The sequence below is a fragment of the Pempheris klunzingeri genome, chromosome 7, assembly GCF_042242105.1.
Source record: "Pempheris klunzingeri isolate RE-2024b chromosome 7, fPemKlu1.hap1, whole genome shotgun sequence".
Lineage (NCBI taxonomy): Eukaryota > Metazoa > Chordata > Actinopteri > Acropomatiformes > Pempheridae > Pempheris > Pempheris klunzingeri.
This window is the reverse complement of record NC_092018.1, coordinates 11295381-11321599: the sequence shown is the minus strand read 5'-3', so window position 1 is coordinate 11321599 and position 26219 is coordinate 11295381. Positions and strand designations below refer to the sequence as shown.

At 41.7% G+C, this 26219-nt stretch overlaps 1 protein-coding gene across 1 annotated transcript; it reads right to left on the bottom strand.

Annotated features, from left to right (window-relative positions):
* Positions 1-7872: 7872 nt before the first annotated feature.
* On the bottom strand, positions 7873-20812 carry snx18a (sorting nexin 18a). The gene is made up of 2 exons (XM_070833626.1): positions 19002-20812; positions 7873-9365 (listed from the first exon to the last, which is right to left on the bottom strand). The coding sequence occupies exons 1-2, from the start codon at positions 20527-20529 to the stop codon at positions 9112-9114; spliced, it is 1782 nt and encodes a 593-aa protein (XP_070689727.1). The 5' UTR covers positions 20530-20812; the 3' UTR covers positions 7873-9111.
* Between the last annotated feature and the right edge of the window lie 5407 nt (positions 20813-26219).

Sequence of the window (26219 nt, the reverse complement as noted above, 5' to 3'; positions counted from 1 at the left end):
AATCCTGTAACTTTAAATGCCCAACAAATTACACCTGGAACATAAAGCTAGAATCCTGTTTTTCCTTTATAGCCTTAAACTAGCAATGCTGGTACAGGCCGGAAATTCAGTTTTTCACTTTGCTTTGCACTATGCACTACTACCCTTCTTTTAATGTTGTACTGTACATGATTTTAGCCTCCTTCCATAAATTCCATTTAATTCCATTTTTATGTTCAATTTCTGTCACTTTAATGTGAAACACTTGATGCATATCATTCCCTTGTTCTAAAACACTTTGTGCTGCATCTCGTATTTGAAAACTACTCTACAAATACACTTTCCTCTTTTTATTATTAGTAGTATTAGTATTATCATTATTGTTGTTGTTATCAGGTTTAGACCCAGTCAGTGTTCCTAATGTAAGCATCTGACACACTCATTCACATAATGAACCAACACACATACATACATGCACATGTAGTCAACTCCCACGTGTCCCACTTTCCATTGATTTCCATTGAGCAGGAGCATCATCAGACGTCATACATCAGCTGTTTGGCCTGATGTTGTGCTCTCCCTGAAGCCCTGCTCCGAGTCACACGTGAAGCGTACTCTCATCAGTCACTCACCATTGTTCAGGGTGGATACCAAGAGGAGAGAAGTGCTGTGGCAGGACTGTTGACAAATATTACTCATCATTCCTTTAATTCACAAATTCAGACATTGATCTTGATCATCTGTAAATCAGAGAGGTGTGAGCTTGTGAGCAATGAACCTGTACAGTAGACAGTGTGTGTGACAGAGGTCAGAACACCAGCAGCCCATGTCAGCTGGTGTATTTGATGACTGGTCGACTGCGGTCTGCGGGTGGCAGTGGACAAAGCTTGTCAGTCAGTGTGTGTGTGTTGAAGAGAAAGTATGTACTATGAGAGAGAAAGAGTGTGTGTGTGTGTCTTTGTTGTTTTATTTTCATAGGTATGAGAACAAGCAAGTCACATGGAGAAAAAACTAGTAAACTAGTTTGCAGGTCTCTTTAAGAGGCCAGTTTTATGGTAAAAATGTACAAACCCCAACAGAGATCCTGTCCCTGTGCACATGGTGTCATGACAAAAACTGTGTTTTTGGGTTACTTTTTTATATTCAGCCTGCAAGAAAAAAAAAAGTACTCAGATTGGTTCTATTCAGTCTTTGTTCCCCCAGTTTAAGATGGAGGTGTATTAATATTAACTTTTTCAGGTTGTTTGTGACTTGTGTCTTCCCAGTGCCGATGACTCAACCAGTCATTTTGGCTTTAGATTATCATTAAATATCTCACAATTACAATATAATTTCAGAAAAAAAAACAGATCAGCTCAAAACAGAACAGAGATGAGATATTTTATTCCAGGCACTGATGGTCTTGATAGGCAGCCAGCTCTTCGCTGCCAACCTACCACCGTTCAGTTTGTTTTGAAAACAAGAAAATACTTACCTTGAGATATATGACAAACGTTCAAGTAGTTCTATCCCTGAGTGAAAAAATAGTTTTCTGAGCTGGGGAAGTGGCCTCTTCTCTTGTTGTTCTTCTTGTTTATTGTAATTAGAGCTATAAATGAAACTCTCTGATGGGGGAGGGGGAGGGGAGAATGCACATTGGGCCACAAAGACAAAAAATGTGTGTGTGTGTGTGTGTGTGTGTGTGTCTATCTTGGAGGGCAGCCAGAGAGGTGGGGGTGGGAGGGCAGTCAGCGTTTTTTTCAGACTACATGAATGAGGCCCCACCGGAGCGAGCTTCCTGTGTGAGGGCTATAAAAACAAAACCGGGGCAAAAGACTGCAGAGTGCTCCCACATTCCTGAACATTCTGGCAGGTACAGGACACACAGCATGTCCTCCTCTCTTTCCTTGAATAAATAGAAAAATACAACAATTCCCATGATGCTTTGCCATTGATTGAAAAAAAAAAAAAAAAGCATGCAGATGTATGTTTCTAAAGGTCAAGGCTGTACTGGTAAACACTTTATACATCGGATGAAAAGACTAAAGCCCTGTTGGTGGTCTGTAGAGGCTGTCATGTTCATTACATCCCATAGTACAAAAATGCTGCACAGAACTCACAAGAAGTATCGTCGATTATATTTCTGTTCTTAGAGTGCTGCCAGTTATGTGGCTGAAAATGTAAGGTAAATAAATTGTACCTAGTTCAGACCGGTTTATCCGCTTGAGACCATTCATGCCTCCAGCAAATTTCTGCTCATGAGATCATTCAGTGCCTCGTGTAAAGTTATTATTTTGTCCAGAGGGTGGTGTAACAGGAAACAGCATTGAGTGTCCAAAATGGTGAAGGCTCATCCTCTAGGGAGCATGAATATGCTGATAAAACGCTGCAGCAATCTGACCATACGATTTGGATATTTAGGAAAGGTCAGGGAGGTCATAATATCAACAGCAAATTCATTAAAAATCAGTTTTTGAGTGTAACTCAGCAATGAAAAGATAACTGAGACAAGTCAGAATAACCTTATATATCTAATGAAATCGTTTTTGTTGGCAAAAAAAATTGATCAGACATCTGAACTTACAACAGCTGTCACGTACTGTATTCCCTCTGAGTCCGATTAAGCACAGTGCAAAATTAGATTTTTGACAGCAAATGTGATTTTAGCCTGAAATAATGTTTTATAAGCAGGGTGTAGCATGTCTGAGCCTTTTCCAGTACTCGTCCGGGGCCTCGTCTCCGGGAGTGGGCAGGGCGCTGCCATGCTGAGGTCAGTGGATGATCTCATGGGAGCTGCTGACCAGGCCCACATGTTTGTCTACTCACGCTTCCTGCAAAACCAAGAAGTGCTTGTAACGCTGCTGTGGGCTTGTCTCGGTTGAAAGTTGTTGTCAGCGGGTTTTCTGTTGTTTCCCACAATGAAATAAAAGTAGAGTAATGATTTTTCACAAGAAAAGTCATGAATAAGAACATTACAAGAATTCAAATCAACAAACTATTTTGGACTAAACACGCTGGCTGATATTCACTGAGTGGGAAGTGTAGTTCAGTGGTGAGCAGTAAACTTCTGGCCAAGCGGTGTGACCCCTTGGGAACAACATAAGCGCTTGTTAGGCTTAATTAAATTTCAGCAATCACACGCTTTCAGTTTCTTTTAAAAACGTGACAGAGGTGAAACATTTCAGGCATGTTGCGTGCCAAAGCTCACAAAAGAAGCCGACAGAGCATTGATGCAATCTTTGTTTTAAAGGAGGAGATAGTGTTTGACCTCACTGTGAAATCCTCAGCTGTCATAAAGAAACCACACAGACCAAACTTTCTGGTTACACAGACACATGAGCTCAGGTCTTACAGGAAAGAACATAGCTGTCATTTTCCTCACCTGTTTAGACACAGTGTGTCAGTCGAAATGTCCTAATTTTCTTCTTTGAGTATCACAGATGTTGAAGTGGAAGATTATGAGCTTGAATTTGAAGTTTCCAGTTAACGTTCAACCAATGTAGTAATATTTAGAAGATTAAGGGGAAGTGAATCGTATAATGAAATATTCACTGGGGGCAGACTTAAAACAAGTCTCAAGAGGTGGCAAGGAGGACAAAACACCCCGCCCCTACACACACATACACACACACACGCATACAAGGGATTGTACTACTGGGACTGTAATGTGAAGCAGGCGTTGGAGGGAGTGGTTCTGTGTTTTCTCCACAGAGAATGAGAATCTGTGCAGCCCAGCGCCTCAGCACTCAGTATCCCTCCTGCTCCTGAGCATGTCAGCTGTGTCGGGACAGGGTCTCCCCTCCGCCTCAGTCAGTGCAGACTCTGATCAAAGGCCAGCACAGACCCGGCTGTAATTGAAAACAGATCCAGCCAGAATCCCCCTCCAGCAGGAATATGCTGAGTACAGGCAAACGCCTCACATTCCAAAAGCATGAACTCTGCAAAAAAAAAGGGAAAAAATCAGACAGAACAGAAACAGCACTTGAAGTTTGCTTCTGCCTTGCATGTGCAGACAAAAGGAGGAGGAGGAGGGGGGGGGGTACTTTGTGCTAGAAAGCTTTGGACCTGCAATACATGATTTTACCTGTCTCAGCAACTGCAAACAATCAACCTGCATGCTATCATTTAGTGAGCAGGTGCTTTTTCAATTAGCCTTCATTTGCACTTTATGACTTCAAGTGTGTTTCCATCGGTCTTCATTAACCAAAATCCTGCACAATGTCTAACATTTGTATCAGTTTCATGATTTAAACTACAATCTGACTATTTAAAGACACTTATTCACTGTCTTTCATATGTCTCATGTCTCTGTGCTTAGATGGCTCTGATTCATATTTTTCTATTAACAATGGATCACATGACCACTAATATGTGAAAGAGGCTTGCAGCGACGAACACACAGGGAACTATCACCCGACTGCAGTTTCCTTCAGCTCTGCAGAACTTTTTGAAGTTTTTCATCTTGTTCTTTTGGGTTTTCCTGTGACCAAATGTGCTTTTCTTGTACCTTGCTTTCACTCATTCTGACCACAAATGTTACTGAAACAGAGTTAAAAAAAAAAAAAGCCCAATTTCCTCAGTGTTATGAACAATATGAACAAGCTTAAGTTGAAGGAAAAATACCTTCAATAAACAACTCTAAATCTACGCTTGACCAGCAGCGTGAAGTCCTTTACTACCACTGCAATGAGCAACACCAGACAGCAGCTGTTTCAACACACCGTGCTATAACATGTTCAGTTTTTCTGACCTGAAATATCGCACGGCAATCTAGCACAGACCCATTTCCTTTTAAGAGAAATCCTGTGTTTGGTTTTGCACTTCCTCTTTCAATGGAGTAATATTACAACAAGAAATCTGTGGGATGAAATCTTTGTGGTTTGCCTCAGGGCATTTCCTGGCATTATAATGTAACATTTAATCAGCTGAAGCAATGAGAGGAAGCCAGGGTCAAACTCGCATTAGCATTTAGTGTGAAATTCTGTCATGGGAGTGCAAGTGCTCTAAAGAGGGAGGTGATGAGTTGAGGGCGTAATGGTCAAGGACAGCAGATGTGATACAATGCGCAGACAAGATCTAAGCAGAAATCAGGGATTTTGAGTGTCAGTGAGATGTGTTTGACGAGCCCAAACTCCCAGCTATAGAGGTTTTTATCCCCGTTTCGTTGTTTCACTGAGGAATCAGACCTGTGTGTTGCGCAAGGAGGGTGCAACAGGAATAGGGAGTAATCTACACAAGGATCTCGAGACACTGACTCAGTCCTTATGAAAGCAATATGTGGTCAAATGCGGCGTCAGTGGCGGCTCATTTAAGGAGGAAACCCTGTTCTCTCAGCTTCTGTTTTTCTTCTCAGTGCCAGCTATTAAAACTGAAAACAAACCCATTTCTACATTGAGAAACGTGTAAACAAGTCTTAAGAAAACAGAAAAATAGTCAAGCAGTCAAAAATTGCTGAAAACTGCTATTCAGCTATGATAGAGATGAAAATACGCTGTTAGATTTTTTTTTTTTTTTCCTTGTGTGAGCAGTAAATGAGCAGCTGGGAAAGGGTTCGGTCAGATTTTCTCATTTTTTTGAGGTCATCACCACACTGACGACAAAGATACAGAATGTTTGTGGGTTACATTCAGTGAATTCCAGAGAGCCACTGCGAGTCCAAAAGCAGGAGAGCCAAGGCTCGTAGGAGCAGTGGTGACAGCTTATTTTGGAAATGCCATGACTGCTTCGATTACAAACTCTACCACAACAAATCCTCCAGAAAATCACACTCAATCTCTTGTATCTTCTGTGTTTTGGCCCTTCAGTGATTACACTCGTGTCATGCTCTGTTATCATGCCCCCCCCCCCCCAGCATCTGGAATGTATTTTCTGGCGCTGCTTTTGTGGCCGTGGGTTTCACACACTTGACGTTTGTGTCTGTGGAATGTGGTCAGCTGCTGACACTGTTCCGTTTCAAGAAAAGAAAAAGCACTGTTGTTTCCTGCGTGCTAGACTGTTGTAACTAAAACTTAAACCTTCCCCATCCTTTGAATAACTACACTGCAATGAAGATGATGACTTACTGTAAAACATTTACACTGCATGGTTTCGCGTGACATTAAGCAATGACACGATGTTGCAGAACCAGAAAAAATCCTGTGATGTTATTGTTCTTATCACACATGGATCTAAGAATGTTTTAATTACAATCGTTCACAACAGTCATATGGAGCAATAGTAACTGTGTGTAAACTAAACCCCTTTTCTAAGCTATATGTGCCTAATATTTATCAGTTTCACTAATTCAGAACAACTAAAGCTTAAGGCCGGGAAGAGCATGAATGTAAAAACAGGAGCACCCATTTCCCCGGGCGTTGGCAGTAATGACAGAAGGCCGGAGGGGTGAGATCGCTAACGGTCGTGTGCATCTTGTCGAGCTTATGTGGAAAATGAAAACCACAGACTACAAGTGAAAAACAGAGAACAGGAAGGAGAAAGGAGATGGTGGGAGCTTGCACTTCCCAGGTGGACTTAGCGCTCGCATGACAGGATATTATTGGCCGTGCTAGCGGTGTAGCTCTATACAGATGGCAACAGCCAATCCACCACTTTAATCCAGCCTGAAATATGTTTAATGGATGGTTTGCCATGACGTACAGATGGTCATGGTTCCCAGAGGGTGAACCTATTGACTTCCCAGACAAGAAGAAAAAGAAGAAGAAAACCCTTGCAAACATATGGAGAACATGAAAACTCCACACAGAAAGGTTCAAGGTTCAAGATCCTGAACATGGTAAACATTCTACCTGCTGAACACCAGTATTTTAGCATTGCCATTGCAAGCATGTTAGCATGCTGATATTTGCATTCAACTCAAAGTGAAATTAAAGGGCATCTCTTTTTCCCTCAGGAAATGAATGTGTTAACTTCACATAAAGAAACTATAATGTTTGAGACAATGTCTTGTTCCATTTTATCACATTGCTGAGTAGTATCGCAGTACATTTAATTAATATAATTTTACAATTGCCCTCAATTAGATATCTTGACATGGGAATATGCAGTACGATAGCTGTGGCAGAAGAGGACCGAGCAGAGGAGGTGCTGATGGATAATCTCCTCATGGGGACATATTAACATATAAACATATTTACAGAACTGGATGGTTGCTTCTGAAGGCCCAGTGGTGATGAAAGCTGCCGCTATCTGTTATCTGCAGCTCACCGTCACATCTGTCAAACTGGATTCTAATCGGGCAAAAAAGACTGCTTGGCCTCACAGTATATTCACATCAAGATAGTAAACAAAGAGCCAGCCTTCGACAAACCTGTTGACGGGCACAGGGAGAGTATTTCTGACAAATCAGACCATCTGTGCGAGGAGAAAATGTTATTTCTGACAGGCACTGTTCTGCATCTTTATTATTTTGGTTATAGGTGGTGATAGCAGCTAATGAGAACCACTCCTTGCTATTTTTGACCTTTCCTGTTCACTTCGTGTTTACTGTCATCCGCTCCACACTTCTAACAGTGGCCAGATGTCCCGGACGGCTGGCCCGGCTCTGCGCTGTCAGCAGATCTACGTGCCGAGAGCGAGCTGAGCATGAAACACTGACACGGCACACCAGCCCTCCAGGGATGCAGCCAAGGAAACCTGCAGAGCCGTATGGTTTGCTCTCTTTGTCTTTCTGCTGTTATAAAATGGTAAGCTGGCTACATTATATGGGTCGTATAACTTGTGTAGTTTTAGTGTCTGAGACACTTTGAAGGACCGTTAAAAAGCAAATTAACTTGTCAGCACATAAACATCTTTTACTGGCTTTTTTCCAAGTTGTTCACTGTAATCAGGATCATGCTCTGGACTGAGACATTTTTAATTACAGATTTAAAGAACTTGACAAAACACACGGGACCAAGCAACAGCTTTCAGTGAAGGAGGAATTTATTTTGTGTCTCTGCGTCTATGTTAATGTCTTCATGATGCCACCAACATCATAAAGGTTAAAAACAGCAGTACAGTTGAACTGTCTAGAAGTGTGCTATTAAAAAGACTGCATTATTAAAACAGGTGAGGAACCCTCTACCCTCCAACAGCCTGCTTCTGAACACTACCCCAAAACTAAGCCTGAAAACCAACATTTTGCCAACACAAATTCAGGTATCCGCCATAGCAAGCATCCATTATACACGTCCCTTAAATTCTGCAAGCTTAAATCAGCCCCTGTGCTGGCTGTGCCATGAGCAAGGCATGGGCTCCTATTGTCAAAGCAGGTAATCCTCTCTTTATCCTGATTTTGTCACTCTGTGAGTGTAGAAAATCACTTCTGGGGCCACTGGGGCAGAAAACGACACAATCAAACAATATTATTTCCCATAAAAGACACTGTCCTCGTTCAAAGCGCAGTGATCTTTTTTTTTTAAAGACTGCAAAATTTGTAGCTTTGTAAAAACAAATAGAATATATTTCTACATTTACAGTATATAAAGCTTTTTAGTAGCTAATAACAAAAATGACCAGAGAGACATAATCAGAAGGCACAGCGAGACAGTGGTGACGGTGGCTGCTCAGCGAGGAGACTGTAAACATTTTGTCCTGTTTGTCCAAACAGAGATATACCAGGAGGGGCTTGAGTGTTTCCAGAAGGCAGTGTGTTCAGTGGAGCATCGCTGCTCCTGGAGTGGCAGTCACTTAAAAACAGTCGGTTAAAAACAGTGTTTTAAGGCTAAAAACACTTAAAGTACGAAATCTTGCACCAGGTCTGTTGGCAGCAGCGGATACAGGGTTCTCTCTCTGCAGGTCATAACATTGATTAGATTTAATTCGTCCACCCTTCAGACCAAGTGGTGCACCATCATTATCATTGATTCTCATTAAATCTAAAGGCATTAGACTGTTGTTTGTATTACAAGTTGGCCAAACTTCATTAAATTACACATCCAAGGACATCCAGTCCCCCAAACAATGTGGCCAACACACACAGTAACCTGGATTTGGTTGAAATTTCATTGTTACTGGAGCGTAATCTCCTTGAATGTCCCTCCCTGCTGGATGAACAGCATTCAGCAGTATGTGGTACTGGCTGCTGTTTGCCAAAACTGGCAGGCCGAAGGACGAAGGAGGTGCACGGTCATGGATCACCGAGGTCTGAGCCAACGGGCTGAGACGAGCGATCTATTACGCGTTGTCGTACTTCTGCAGAGCCTCCTCTAGCTTGCCTGTGATTTTTTGGAAGAAGGCGATCTGCTGCTGTAGGTAGTGCTGCATCTGTGTCTTGAAGTCGCGCACGCGGATCTGGTGGAAGTGCTGGATCTCTGCCAGCGTGGCGCAGGAGATGATGTTGCAGCGCTCGTTGATGCCTTCCGCCTGTGCCCGGTCCATCTTGCCCTCCTCCACATGCTTCTGGCTCTCCTTCACCTTCGTCAGGGCTCCTGTTTGGGCATGAGAGAGCAAAAATTATAACACATTTTTGGTTCTTATTCACATTTATAATTTTAATGCTCAAGTACCTCATGAAAGTGTGTGTTCTACAAATGGACAACACCAACATTATTTATTAATCAATGTTCAATCAAAGAGGAAATCATCCACATACAACCTCAACAAGCGTGGGAAAACGTTCCACAAGTAGGCAACGTGTTAACGTTCCTTTCTTAAGACATGATGTTTATTTCCTTAAATCTGATTGATTGAACAGACGTCTGACTTCCAGGATCTTTCACAGGAAAGTTAATTAATAATATGAATATTCTGTTAAGATTCAAGAGCACAGCTTGACAATGAATTTATAACTCTAAGGAACTGGCTAAAAATAGTCTGATGAACAGTTTGTTCCAAACTCCCTGAGAACCAGAGCAACGTCTGTGTCTATAGTTAGGGAATGTGAGGGGGCCGACTCTAAAAAAATCTATTACGTTATGTCACTTTAAAGGCCTTTTCAAAACAACCATTTAAGGGGATTTTACCGGCTGTTTGATACCATCTACCAACGATTGTTGGCCATTTTAAGTTCTTAGAATGAACGTGGACAACTGCCTACCAAATGTGAACAAGTCTGATTTGTAAGACTTGGCTATTCTTTAATGCTGATGTCATGTTTAAACATTTCACCATTTACAAAACCCCTCCCCTGAACATCAACTGTCCAATAACAGCTTAGCGACCATCTCTAGGCACAGCAGGCCCGACAAGCCTCTGACTTCTTCATATGTTGAGATGATGAACACGGGAGCTGCAGTAAGAGAAATACTCTATACAGCTGTATAAAGAGAAGACACACACTCAAAATTGTGGAGTATGGATGGGTTAAACAATGTGTTCATCTGAGCACGAACAGCAAATGTTAGCAGATCCTGCTGACTACCTTACTGCGGAAACCTAAGAGTCCTTTCCAAGGCCAAAGAGTTTTCATTGGCTCCTGGATGCTGTCAGAGTTTAGGCTAATGCTCTGTCTTGCTCCTTATTGAATTTTGTGCAAGCAGAAACTAGAGCAACAACAACTGAACTTATTATCCAAGATATTCATGCGTTCACTGGCTCCTTAGTTAGACCTCATCCTAAAAGCCTTTTCTCTCGTAAAGTTAAAAGTGAAACACACAGTTTACAAGTATGGTTAAAGCATAAATTTGACTATGGTGCTACTTGTACTAGCATATAAGCTAAGGACCCACACTGTGTTATGTTAGAATAAGAGTGATCCAGCATTTTTCATACTTAAACTGCTATACAAGAACAATGCTATGCCCTTTTTTTTTTACCATGTCTGACATGAATCACCAACTGGTCGGGACGCTGACTTTTTGCCTGTGACATGCAGCCTAAACCTCATTTGTTTAGCACAAAATCATGTATGTTGCCATCGAGAGCCTATTGTAGACCTCTTTCCCAGGATTGTCAGTTTAAAACAAGTCAGTTAGACAGTGTTTTCATGAGGCTCATGTTGGCTTATTTTTATTTCATTTCTATTTAATTTTGTCTGAAACGAGGGCTAATTTTGAGTGGTAATGGTATGACTAGGGCTTAGCAAATTGTCATTTGACGCTTTCTAATCCTTTGACACAAATTTTCCATCATTGTCATTTGGTGGTTATTGATGAGTGTTAACTTGTTTTTGAGTTCAGCTGTTGGATGACACTTTGACCGCTATGGGTGAATTCAAATAAACCATGACATGGTCAGACAGCGCCTCTAGGTGTAATCTAACAATACAACTACATCTTGCAAGAAAGAAATCCAGCATATCACAGTGATAGAAGAGCATAATGAACATTTTCTCACACCCAAAACACCTCAGAGTTTGCACTCTGCCAGTAAAGGATATTTGCTGTCGTCACTGTGGTGGACTCTTGTGGCATCATAGCATCGACAGCATGGTTTACACAACTCCTATTATGACACATATCAACTGTCACTGTTGCTGCTTGCTTTGAAAAAACACATCTGCATAGATTTGCTGGCTGCAGAGCCATACTGGTGCCAAAATAAGAAATTAGCCTACAACTTTCCAGACAGATGGTACGATGAGAGCAGAAGGCAGGGTCAAAACACCAGGAGCTCATGACAGATGACTTATCATACTGCTGACATTTTCTGACCGGGTAAAGAAAGAACTGTCATGAGCAATAATATTAAGTCAAAATGCAAGAGAAACTGACAGGATATGACCTTCTGTCTGATCTAACTGCTTAAAAATGTCACATCTGGTATCAAAGGGGACAACAAAAGAAAGAAAAGTTTGGTCTCTGACATAAATGCCAATGTATGTGTGCTGTCATTACTGATGTGTTTCTTAGGCTTCTTGGAACTTGTTCTTGTCAAAAATGATTTTCCAATATGCAGCCTGATGTTTAGGCCGAAGAATGGAAGACATTTTCCCCCCGTTTTATTGTTCACTTGTTACTTCTCTGGGTTTCAGGTAACTTCTTCTCAGTGTTTAGGACTGCTGCCTGAATGAGACAAGACAAGGTTCATAACATGTTTTGACATTTGGTAGATCGATGAAAAATTTATCCAGAAAATAATTATAAAAACTGAATTATATGATAAAATAGCAGATTAACTAAAAAAATAATTACAGTTGTAGCCCAGGGAAGATTTAAATGAAATTTGATGCAGACCCACTGTCTTGGGTCCTTGTTAATCAGAATCAGAATCAGAAACAGAATTCCTTTAATAATCCCCAGGGGGAAATTGCTTTTTGTTACACATAGCTCCAAAAGAATAAAAATAAACTTCAAACACAAAAGTAAATCAGGTGAGTCCAGAGTCCAGGGTCCTCTCCTCTCTGGTGAAACAGTTCCCGTACTGGATGAAGTTGGGCAGTGCCTTTGCCATGGTGACATGGTTGAAGACAGAGATAGCAGTGAGTGCACTCGGGTGTAGAGTCTGTACCCGGGCTATGGCGGAGTGGATGACGTCACACGCCGAAGTTGGGTTGGCAGAAGGAGGAATGTAAACAGTCACCACAACAACATGTGAAAACTACCGTGGCAGGCAACGAGGACGAAGACCAACAGCAAACAGTTCAACGTCCGGGCTGCAGATGCGCTCCTTGATAGTAATATGAGCAGGATTGCACCACCTGTTGTTCACTAGAACGGCAAGCCCCCCTCCTTTCCCTTTACCGCTCCTGGTGTAATCCCTGTCGGCCCGAACAGTTTGGAAGCCACCAATGGAAACATTGTCGTCGGGAATGTCCTGATGCAGCCATGTCTCCAAAAATCACACCAAACTACACTCCCGGTACTCCATCTGACTCCTGGCTAACGCTGTTAGCTCCTCCATCTTGTTTACCAGCGATCTCACGTTGCCCATAGTAACGATGGGGAGACAGGGTTTATATTTCTTTTCCTTCGTACGCCTCCGTTGTCTCCTTCTGGTTTCTCTCCTCCGCTGGTTCTTCTTTCCTCTGCAACCTCGGTGTGTTTTCCTCCACAATTCTTCTGGAATTTGTGAAGATCTCGTGGTCAAGATGCCAGCAGGTTTCAGAGCGATCAGCTGATCACTCGTGTAGCCAAAACGGCTACCAACGGCTACCAACGGCCATATGTTTACTGCACCAGGCAGAGTTAAAGTACTACTTTCACAGCAAAAAGATGACAAGAGCTCTCTCCACCAGCATGTATTGGAGAGGGAATGTCTTAAAAACATATTACCAGCAAAAAAAGTAAAACAAATAATTAAAAAGATAGTTAAAAGTAAGAAAAAATAAGAAAACGAGCAGGAGCAATCGTAACAGGCAGCATATACTTCCGCACATGCGCACTGGAACCAATGTGGCAGAGACAATGATTGGCTCAATGATTTCAATCAGAAACCAACGCTGACGTACTGTACGTAGGTCTGATGTTATAGAGTGATAACACTGACATGTTGTAATCTTTAAAAATGACACGGACAACACGCAGTAAGGCAGACAATGTTATCTCAGAGCCCTGGCTTTAGGACGGAGTGTGAAGGTGAGATGTGTGCCCTAAAGACATGTGGCAAAACTTCCTGTATTGGCCTGTCATGGGATTTTCAGGTCATTATGTGAGCTTACTCACTCAGTTGAAGCCTGATTCAGCCTGCTTGTTTCCTGAAATGATTTACTGACCTAGCCCTGCACTCTTTTGGCTTCTGTCTACCCTTAAAGTTAAAAAAAATACTTAGTGGCTGCCTTTTTCTTTACAACTTGCAGCACACAACGTGTGAAGCTCTAGATTACACCACAAAATATACTGACAAAATCCCTCCAGCAAGACGCGTCTTCGCCCTTCCCCCCAAAATCTGCCCAGTTTGCCTTCTGGCTGTAGTTCTTTCAGCTGCAGTTTAACCCAGATCTTTGAAATTCCTCTGATGCACAACAGACTGAACATGACAGAAAGAGAGGCAAAGATAACGGAAACAGATGCAGGAGAGGAGGGGGTGTGGCGGTTGGGAAAGACAAGAGACAGGAACAAACACAGCTGTCCACAGGCTTAAATGCCAATCCCAAAGGTGTTTACTGTACCTTAAAGGTCTCTGGCTTCCTGAGTTTTAAAAGCCCACTAATGGACTAAGGAGGAATAATTGTTACCATGGAGACTTTGTGAGAAAGGCAAGAGTTCAGTCGCAGAGGATGGTGTCAGCAAACTGCAACATACAGAGCCACATCATTTTCACAGCTGCTGCAGCTAAGCTTTGCAGGCCTGCTGCAAAAACACAACCACCAATAAGAAACTGAGTCTGTCAAGTAGGACAGCAAATACTGACATGTTTCCAGCGCCGAATGCTGAATGTTTTCTCATTTAATCACTTGTTTAGTCTATGAATTGTCAGCAAATAGTGAAAAGTCTTCTAATTGCTTACTTTGTCCGACCGACAGTCCAACACCTGAAGATGTTTCATTTACTGTCATGAGTGATCGACAGTGTGTGGGAGCATTGCTTTAAAATCTATGATCCAATGCGCCTGTCTGTCCGTCTGTCTGACCTGTCTCTAAATAAATGATGAGAGCAAGATTTCATCACAAAAGAGCCTCTTTTATGTTATCAAGTCCTGCTCAATTGTATCTGCTGTCTTGTTGTACAATCACTGCTTCTGCATGACAGAAAAATACTGGAGACCATCAGTATTTCAGATACATAATCCTGGTGTGGTAATATGGAGATTCAAGATATGGTGTTTTCTGATTACTGCCCAACCCCAGCATCATGTAGAATGAGAAAAGAGGTTTGTAGCATACAGTGTCACAGTATAAATGAGAAAAGGCCTCTGATGAGATCCCCCCCGGGTGTAAGGAGGTGGCACCGAGCCCTCCCGTACTCACTGCAGGCAGCAGCTTCAGCTCTTACGTAATCCTTGGTTACGCAACACCGAGCCACTGTGAGCCTGTGACCTGGACGACCAGCGGCAATCCCCATCTCATCCCCCCCACCACCTCGGTCATCCATTTGTGCATTAGAGGACATTTAAATAGCCTGAAACAATATATGAGATAGACCTGCAGCGTTTGCACTGGAGGGGCGTCAGCTAAAAGGCTGACTTAGCAGGAGCAGGTGCTTTCCCTTACTTGCCTGCCATTGTTATTATCACTTGGTGTGGTGATAAAACTGTGGCGAGATCGCAGAATATTCAACGCTTAGAAATGTGCTGAAGAGATGAAATTAAGAAGGGATAGAGTAAGCATAAGTCAAGTCAAAATGGGGATAAAGCAAAAAAGCATTACACCAACGTCCTTACTTATGAACTTAACCTTGATTCACTGCAGATATGTTAAGATTATTTTCTCTCTTCTACTGGATTTGAGCTCTGTATGCAGTCTATGCTTTTAAGCACACTGATTGATTTAGTAGAAGCAACAATTTTAAACTACTGTATGTGAATGTGATTGAGGACTTTCCTCTTTGCATTTAAGTTCATCAGTGTGTGCTCTCCCCTGAAAATAGTCTATTTTGTCAGCCTGATAAAGAATCGTTGACGTGTGAATAAAAACATTATTTGCAAACTTGCTGTAGGAGTGGGTGGTGCTTTATTATTTTAGCTAATGTGATAATATGTCCTTGCCTAAAGTTAACAACTCAAAGAAGCACTGCAAGCAAGATCAATATTATCTCACTGAGTGAGTGTTTGAACAAGAACTTGCAGCAGCATAACTGGATGCATTTCAGTACGTGACATTTGCTGTGTGATAAAAAAAGAGACGTGTTTTCACCTCTACAAAAGCTGCATTTCAATTTTAGTTTCTTCGCTTGCAAAAACAAATGTAGCTACTAATCGTCCAAAATAGAGCCAACCATATTTTTGGATAGTAAACAGTGAGCATTTATGAAACCCTCCTCCTCCCTTCCTCTTTCTCTGGAGCCTGAAACAACAGAGCCTAATGCTGCCCAAGCCACAATATCACATTAGGACAAAAATACAGGTGTGAAAATAAAGGAATATGGAGCTCAATATGTTTTTGAAAGCATCACCAGATATTATGTCAATATCATGAGCTAGCACTGTCCCAGTCGAGCTCCACGCTAATGGATAATGGGGTCCCTGAGGAGGTGGAGATCGATAAGGTGATGTTCACCGTCCCTCTGTGGGTTGGCTCACATTTCACTGGTCGCCTCCATGAGGTCAAATAAAAACCTGCCTGGTGTCTGCGGTCCTAATGAGACAGATATAGTTGTCTCAAAATAGAATAAGACTGACAATCAATGCTTTGGAAAGTCTCTCACAAAGCCACCCCAGCAGATAACCTCTTCTCTAAAGGTTAATGATGAGATTATTCACCTCAACTTGTACTTTTAAAGCTAAGGTTAGTATCTGGCTGCACCAAAGCATGGCTAAAGCACTGTTCATCTGCAGCTGACCCTCTTGGCCCAAAGAGTTTCTATGTGACCACGACTGCTGCGGAGATCTGTACTCTGGTTTATGACAACAAAGGATGTGGCCTTGCCTCTCTTCAGGTGTCTAACTGGTAGACGACAGCAATAAACTTCTCTTCATAACAGAGGAATAGCACTTGTGGACATTTCCTCCACACATTTATCAGGAAAGGCGTATCAAAACCGAGCTAGGGCCGGATACACGTACACAGGAGTGCAAAAAGGAAGTATTTAATGAAATAGATGAGAGACTGAGCGAAAGGAAAAGGTAGATAAAGGGCCAGACAAACTCGGAACATGCACTTGGCTGCTGTACTTTTAATCTTGCAGCTGCACTGTGGTGTCTTCACACAATGATATGCCAGTGAAATTTGAGCTATCTGTGTTTAATTAAAAAACTTTTCCACATATCTTTGTCCATAATCACAGTCATTTCCCTGCAGTATTAGCAGTTCTGAATGGTTAACATTAGGCAACATAAGTAGACTGTGGAGTATGAATGTCAAGTACCTTTGCAGTGGTTATTTGCATTTAACACTACCAGGAAACATGTAGGCGATTTGAGTTACGAGCGACTGCTCAGTTGTCGTGAACTTTTGCAAATATTTAATGTAATGCAGGCGCATTAACTAATCCGATATATCACATCGCTACCATGCAGCATAATAAATTTTAAATATAGCTTCTTGTAGACACTAGCAGAATATCTATATATAATATATATCAGGCCTTGCAGTACAAGGGGTTACACAATGATTCTGCTTTTTAAAAGAGAATAAACTGGGGTAAATTTGTATTTTTGGTCTTCTGCTTTATCTATAAATAGAAAGATATTAGTAATAGATTATTTGCTTTAATAATGATTACAGAGTTAAGGAATGCAAGCATGTAAAAAAAACTGGCTCAACTTGACTCTGAATAAATAGAGAAACTAAACCGCCTCAGTCTGCCAAAAAACACTATGAGATCAAAGCAATTTTGGATTCAGTGTGTTGCTCCGGCTTCCCTGTCAGCTCTGAAGCACTGTTTCACTGCGTTCTGTCAACTTTTCTCAACGCTGTGCCCTCAGCAAGGTCTTCCATGTGCGGTATCAAATAAGAGTTTCTTATCTGTGGAATTAGGCTGGGCTTATCACACCAGACTGCATAAATGGCTGTGTCACCTTATTTGGGCTGTGTGCGGCCTACGTGGCAAACTTGATTTAAGCTGACTGGGAAGTTTGTGTCCCACGGCAGCCTAAACACAGTCTGTTCTGTTTCCCCAGTGTTGTCTATTGTGGAGTGAATGCGCCCAGTGTTTGGAGGGGACCCTAACGACAAACTGAGGTGACCAAGGAAAAGGTGGGGAGTTAGCACAAGTCACCAGCAAAATGCTAATCTTAAAAGTCACTTTGGAAAGTTATAGATTTGAGGTCACATTGTAGGTCTGCATACCTGGTAAATTAAATACTGGACACCACAGGGGGGCTCTGGCTGGCGGATAAAAAGATTATTTTCCCACACTGATCTGCGAGCCATGAGATTTTAGTATGTTAGATCTCCACAACTGGACATAATGCATGGAATGAGAGGGATTAGCGTGTATGGGCCCATGTCCTATATGGTGTCCTACATGGCACTGTTTCAGGTAGAGGTCTCAATATCCAGTTGTCAGTAAAGATTTACCTTTCATGTGATTTAAAGAGAGTTTCCACATATAAATGCTCAGAAAACACTCCAGTTGAACCAGTTGTGACCTCCATGTCCGATTTGAGCTGCATGTTTATCATTTTCTCCATCTCATCAGAGGGAAGTAACTGGGCCACGTTCTCACACGTGGTAAACGTGGTGAGAGTTTCCCTCTGAACACGACTGCTACAACGCTCTGCCTCTTGCATAACAGCCTTGCTTCTCATGAGAGGGACATTTTGGCACACAATGAGAACAATCATTGGGTTAGGGTCATGTAGGAGGATGGCCCAGATTAGTCCAGCATTGACATTCTGTGCAAAGACTACAGAGCATGTAGACAGTCGGATTCAGCTGCAACTGTTATTTAGCGTCAGTGTTGTGATCTTGCAATCGACAAGCCAGGTAGGACGTTCTCCGTCCCCAGCGCACTTAAATACAATACTTCATCGGAAATGGAAAATCAAACACAGCCATGCGGGTGCCGCCCATTTGGCTCAGCAGGTGGGACTGAAACATCACACGGTGGCAATAAATGTTCATGGGAGCATTAATGAGTGTGTAGATTCTAAGAATACATTTTTCACATTTATTCTGTCCAGCACCTTGGATTTATTGTGTTTGGACGTGTGCGCTTCCACAACCTGTTTTACAAACAGGAGAAGAAGCAATGTAAATCAATATCCCAATGCAAACACTGCCTATTTGCTTGGCAAAGAGACATAAGCTATAGTGGTAACCTGACTGCTGTCTGCTGTTGACAAGTCCAATAATTAAAACTGCCTGAAATACATTCTGTTATTTCTTTAATGTACTTAATTTTGTACTTTACAACCTGACTGTACCTCTGCCAAACTTGTGGAAAGGGAGATCGGAAAGCAGATTTATGATCTCACAGGTACCATATTGTTGTATGAGTATATGTAGTGAACTTTAACTTGAATGGAGCACTGGGATTGTGAAAAAAGAGTTTTGTCTCCTAGTGTTGTTCTAAGATTTGAATTGTGTGTATCATTGATTAATCAGTGAAAAATGTATGTAATGTTGGTGACTGTTGTTGTTTTACCTTTCTGGACGTGGATGATGTCTGGGTAGTTTGCCAGGTGTCCTTGGTACAGAGCTAATAAATCCATGATGGGGTCGAGATCCTTGCTGGGCTGCTCAGCAAAATAGTCCCCAATAGCTTCATACGCCTCCCCGGTGAAGGAGATGGCCTGGTTGAGTCCAGCAGAGTACGGTTGCTGGTCCATTTCAAAAGCTTGGCTGAGGACTCTGAATGACAGTCCCACTTTCTGATACTCCTTCTTAAAGCCACTGATCTGCTTGCGGGCAAACTCGTTGACAGTGGCGTTAAGCTGCAAGGTGCTGTCGTCCATCCTTTTGGTGAAAGTCTTGAATCCGTCTATTTTGCTCTCGACCTCCTGGAAGTCGAGCGGAGCTGCAGGGGTGCTGATAGTGAGGAAGAAGTTGGCTCCTACCATCTCGTCCTTCTCTGCCTTCCTCTTACCCTGCTTCCAGGCCTTCTCGTCTGTGCTATTGCAGGTGAGGAAGTGCTGGAAAACATCACACCGGGCCAGGACAGGGTGGCTGGTCATGTGGTTCATCCACCATATGAGGCCTTTCCTCCTCTTGGAGATGAAGTCCTCCTCAAAGCGCCCAGTGGCCTGCTTCTCCGGGATGTGGGGCACCGAGATGACGGGAAACTTCTCCACCAGCCGAGCGTAGAGCCAGTCAAAGTGCTTATACCTCCTGTTCACCTGGTTCTGTGTGTGGGTGGGCGTCAGCTTATAGGAGATGTAGCTTTTCATGCCCTTGAACTTGGTCTGTTTAGTGGGGTCGTCAATTGTACAAGCGAACGGGTACGGGTTCTCCTGCCACTCAGGACCATACTGACCCAGCACCACGCAGATCTTATCCCCATCCTTCACAAAACCTGATGCCTCGCCGAGCACAAACGCCTCTCCTCCGGACTTCACAAAGGTTGAAAAGCGGTTCAGATTTCTACTGACTGTGGCGGAGCTCTTTGCTTGCTGTGCGCTACCTCTCGACATTGAGGCTGTTGACACTCTGTAGGTGGATGGCCCATTGCCTTCAAAGTCGTGATACCTCCCTCCCACAGTCCCCGGCTCATCTGCAACAGTTGAGCTGTCATCCCAGTCGTCATCCCAGTCATCATCGCTCCCTTGGCTGGGCTGCTGGTAAAGGTGCTGCTGCTGATGTGGAGGCTGTTGCTGTGTGGGGGCCGAGAAAGTGTTGAAACCAGGTGGGGACGCTTTAGAAAAGTTCTCAACTTTATTCTGAGGCTTATAAGAGCCGTCAAAACCTCCAGATGGGATGTTGGCGTATCTGGAGTCAGGGTAAGTGTCCCCAGATGTGCTGCAGCTGTTGTTGTTGAGCGTGGAGGCGGCGTCGTTCCTCAGGATCTCCACGTAGGACGCGGGGAACAGTCCCCTCTCCCCTTTGCTGTTCGCCCCCTCAAACCAGCCGTCAATGTCCTGCTCGCTGTACAGAGTTAGGATTTCGTTCTCCCTCACCGACACCTCGCCGGGGTTTTCCGAGTTGAAGTCGTACAGCGCCCTGGCTCTGAGCGCCATGATTCCGCACAGCTGGAGGGACAGCGGGCTAACTTCGGGCTGGCTGACCAGGGCAGGAGGGAAGCGCAGCGGGCAGCCAGGCTAGCTCAGCCAGCCCAGCCGAAAACTACTCCTGAAACTCCGCGTACAAACTTTTCGCAGTGTGAGGAAACCCTGTTAGAACCCCGAAAAACGGGTCGAAAACGGCGCCGTTTAAAACCCGAGAGGCTGCAGCGTGTGAAACTGGAGGTATTTTCAGCTTCGACAACACCAAACCGAGCTCCTCCGCTCTCCCTCCGATCCCAGCCGGACGCTTTCTGCCTTCACCCGCTGCGCAGCAACCGCACGTCGACCAGGCTGAATAATCGAGGGCGGAGCTACAAGATGCTGCAGTCCTCCCAGACAACACAAATCAACCGTCTGTCAGGGCCGCAAGAAAGCTGCGAGGAGACTTGTTGACTGCTTCTTTTCCCCAAAACACAACACAGAGCAGCCCCAGCAGCGTGCCGGGAAGGTCTGCGGCACCAAAGAAGAGCTGTTTATGAGCAGAGATTATTACAAGCCTGCTGATGTTCACAAGCTTTGACCAGGATTTAAGAAAAGACTCATGCACATGTGCAAGGAAATGACTCCAGTTTTAAGTTGCTCTCAGTGTGCTCCATGAAAAGGAAGACAGAAATACATACAGTTAAAAATTAGAACGACAAAAATAGATATAAAACTATTATGCATATTCAAGTAGGTGGAAAAAATAGTAGTTATCTATATATCTATCTGTGTCTTGCAATAAGGAGGGTTATAATGTTATAATGATTCATTTGTATGGTTGGTATGTTAGAGGGTGTAGTTTGTGATCATGTTAACATGATTTAGTCCACCCGCTTTAATATCAAAGAGGGTAGGCTAAATAATGGAAATACCAATGCGTATAATGCAATACAGTCCAACAGCACCACAAACTAAATCCCTCAAAGTGACCATACAGCTGAATAGAAACCTCTCTACAACATAAACTGAACATCATAAACGCCATGAGAGGAGGGTTCATTGCAGGGCTGCTGCATTAGACTAGATTAAGTCTAATGCCGCAGCCAAGTGTTGCTGTAAATTGCAAACAAATATAAGCAGTGACAAGGAGCACGTATTTAACACAGTGGACACACTGGTTACATGTGGCTTTTATTGATAAGAGGAGTTTGTGTCAGTGGTGGGACATTAGAAAATTACAGTTAAATATGTTTAGTTGACTACATTTCAGAGCCAAAATATAAATACACACATTACAGCCATAGTTACTGATTACGTTTCAGAGCAAGATTATCCACAAAAACTTTCTTCACTTTTGATACATCAAGTACAATTTTCTGATAACTTACATACTTTAGTGGAAGGCAAAATGTTTTACTTGTGAAAGAGCGTGACATACTTGTTTTACCAGATTTGATTTAGTTAGAATTACAGTTCTAGATTTTTAAAATCTTTTTTTCATATTTTTTTATCATGGAGGTCATACATAGTATGTAAAGATCTACTCACAACACAGTGTCATTAGCTCACTTACAATGGCAATTCATCAAGTTAATCAGAGCAAGCCTGGTCTTCGTTGACTAATATTAGTGGCCCATTTTCACCATAAATCCTTACATTTCTCCTATTACATTTGAGTACTTTAGTCTTTCCATGATTTAAATGTCATGAACAAGTTTCAGTCAATCTCCTAATGTTGGAGCATCTGGTTGTAACAATTTCCCAGTCAGGGCTTTCTTTCCTCCAACAATTAATATTCTGATTAAATATTCATCCATTGGATGAATACACGCTCTTCACAAATATGGATAGGAATGCGGTTGATGGTAGATTGGGTGGTTAATCTGGTATCTTGCCAACCTTTGTCATCTCCCATCATCTGAAAGTCATATATATGAATCAGAATATATCAGAATATGCAGACATCATGTTGTCTGATGATACCGTTATTATTGATGCCATATTGCTGTTTCAGTTTAATGTTATGTAACCAATAGTATATAAATCACTGATCTAAAGATACATGAATGCATCTGTTAGTCATATAGGCAGCCAGCTATTCTGTCCCAGACATGATTATCTAAATGTCTTTATTCAGCTTTAGTCTCTCAGTTTGCACCAGTAACCCAGTAAAGTGTGCAGCTACGGGACACACACTGTCATTCTGTCTTGTGTGAGGTGAATGTGAGTTTGCTATGAACAGCAAATTATGAATTAATAGATTAGCAATTAAATATTATAAGAATGCAGTTCAGTTGAGATCCATATTGTCCCACTAGAGTAAATTCTTTTGCACAAATGTCGCATAGAAACACACAATAATGGGTGAAATGGTTATTTGATGAGATGCATTGTTGTCTGTAATTACAGGAAACTTTTGTCATGAATCCGTCTAAACCCTGCAGGTCAGGTTGTATTAGTTCTGTAGCCAATATCTTAAAATTAGATAGAGATTAGATAGAGGTCACATTGACCAATTTGTGATGCCACTTGAATGCACAGAGGAAATAAACGGGTGATTAAGAAAAAAGTAATAAACTGGTGATTGAGAATAAAGAAATAGGTCCTTGAGTGAAGATGACTCTGACAGTGGCCAGGATCCGTTTCAAGATGATACAAGTATAATTTTATACTGATTGTTTCATTTTAAAACAGTTTAAAATCTTATAGTTTAGACATTCATGTTAATGGTCTAATGGTGCAATAAGGATATGACTTACTTCAACAGCTTCAGGGTTGGCTGTCCTAAAAAAAACTGAAATTAAATCTGTTTTATGGAGCTGCTAACTCACAACCATTGCTTTATATGAAGAGTCCCATGAATCAAAGCAGTGTCTTTCACTGTAAAGATTAGGATTTTTATGGCATATTTACAAATATTGCTTGTAATAGACCATAAGAATAACACAAAATCACAATTGAAGGTTGTTGTCTTTTAATATAGACATAAAGACTCAGAGTATTCAATTTTATTTACTCAGAGATAGGTATGTAAACCCTAAACCACCCATGATGTGTATTGTTGATATCCTGTTACATCAGACCATTTCCCTCAGGAAAGATGAACACAGAACATCAGGCCATAATGATGATGTGCCCTTTACTCTGGTAGATCCTGCCCCCTTGTGGCTGTGACGGGACTTTTTCAGAAGGGATGATTATGAATTTACTATAATAAATAATATCGATATCGACAATAACAAAAATAATAAAAAGTTACAATTTGGTTTAACCATTATTAAGAAATGGGATTGCAAAACTGTTGTTTCTTACAGCTTAAATCTTTCAAGAATGCATATGACCTTAGTGCTATCACATTTTTCCCTAAATGAAGCAATGGCAATGGAAATTATGTTTTATTTATGTAGCACATTTTATTACACGTAGAATCAAAGTGCTTTACATTCAAATGCAAACATTAGAAACAGCATAAACATGAGCATAAATATGAGCAACATACTTAAGCAGAGTGCAGAATCAATGATGCTGCATACACCCAACATATATTAACATCAACACATACAACACAAAAGTGCAACCATACGAGCATCGACACACATATACACATACATACATACAGAAATTACCAGTAAGCCTGTGAGAACAGAGTTTGTCTTTTGTGTTTGTTTTTAAATATGTATACAGTTGTGATGGACCTCACATCATTATGCAGCTTGTTGTAACTGAAGGCATCCTCACTGGGCCTGGATCTTACTCTGGGTACAGCTAGAGCCAATGGAGCCAATGAAGAGATTTATAAGCAATGATATAACATTAAATATGAAATGTTAGTTATATTTCATTGTGCGGCTTTATAATCATGTAATTCATGGCTCATCATTCATAGCTCCTGATGTGTGTGCATGGGAAGAAATGTAAATCCCTTTGGATAAAAGCCTCTTCCTAATGAATGTACTGTTTAACCACTGCTTTTTACCACCAGAGGTCTCTCCTCTCACACTGGACCGGCATCCTGAGGAAAACAACACGACCATATCCAATTTACACATGCTTAACTATTATGCATATCAAAGTAAATCCAATAAGCCTTCTTGTGTCTTCAGCATCATCCCAACCTGTCAGACCTGCGCAGAGGACATCCAGTTACACCTTCCACTTAACCGTGTTCAGTGAGAATTCCTTTATAGCACAGCACATGAAATATTGAAGAGGAGTGTGATCTCTGGGGAACAGGAATTACTTCAGTATGCAGCTCGCATCCCATTAGCAGCCTTGTGATTTATACCATTCCTCTAATCAGGATGATATCACAAAATTGCTTTTTTCAGAGCTCTATGTTTGCCGCCCACCTCATAATTCTTGATCATTTTTGTCTTTTTCATTTAGTCCTGTCTGATTTGATGACTTTCCAAATAGAGTATTAATGGGAGTGATAAAAGTGAAATTAGCACTGTCCTGAAGGATGCCATAGAGTTAGTAATACTGTCATACCTTTTCAGTTTACATTTCTTTTATGTGGCTCATTTTATACAGCAACAGAAGTGCTGTTCTGACACACTGTATACATCAACACATCACAAGACATTGTGCTCAGTCTTTGACTTTGAACTGTGTTTGTGTGCTTACTGTGTCATCCCATTTCATTCATTATGTATTGTATAATGTAGGCGTGTTATGTCAGAGGCTGCTGCATTTTGTGCTGCTTCAAGATTTATAATACAGTACTGTGGAAAACTGCAGCTACAGGAGTGTGTGGGCTCAAATGTGGGATCAAATTCACCACACCAGCGTACTGCACCACTAGTTGTGGAGTCATATGTATTGCCCCCAATACATAAGATTATATTACTTATACAGCAACTTTTGTAAATTCCTTATAAAAATTAACTTTAGACCCACATTATTAATCTTGCTTCGAAATAAGCTCTTATTGAAAAATAATATAATAATAATATTCAAAAGATGCTATACAAATAAGATAAGCAACGATCAGATATTCCTTTATTAGTCCCACAGCTGGGAAATTCACAGTGGTACAGCAGCAAGTGAGAAAAAGTAAACTAACAGCAAAAATAGAACTTAAATAAAAACAATGAATAATAATAAACTAGTGGACAGAGATGTACCCTAAAAAAGTATGTACAATTTAAACAAGATGAAGTATAAAAATAGTGACAACGTGGGGGGTGAATATATTGCACAGAATTATGTTGTTCTGAATAAAAAAATATTGCAGTTAATATACATACATATGAATAAAGTTTATTGTACTATGCCATGTGTTATACATATATAGGGTGCACAGGTTATATGTGAATAAACGCGTATATTCAGAATACTGCTACAGCGGTGCCATCTCTGCATTATATACGAGTTCACCTATTGGTATTACATCACCGATAAGGGGACGTGACAAAGTCTGTCCTATTGGGCAACGTTGGAGAGATATATTGATACAATGATAATATTAATCACAGAAAATTATTTCTGCAAACCAGATCAGATGTCCGCTGATTGGGAATGCCCACATAATATGCAGAAAAGTTGGTCTCCAGGAAGACCGTTTCACCATCAGTTCCTCCTCAGAATGAAAATAGCCACCATGTGTTTGGTCATGTGACCACGTTACGTACGCAGGACGACGTGCGTGACGTAGCGTTGTAGGCTTCGCTAGTTTCCTCAACCAAGCAACTCAACTGATAATTGTGTGATAATAACTGGAA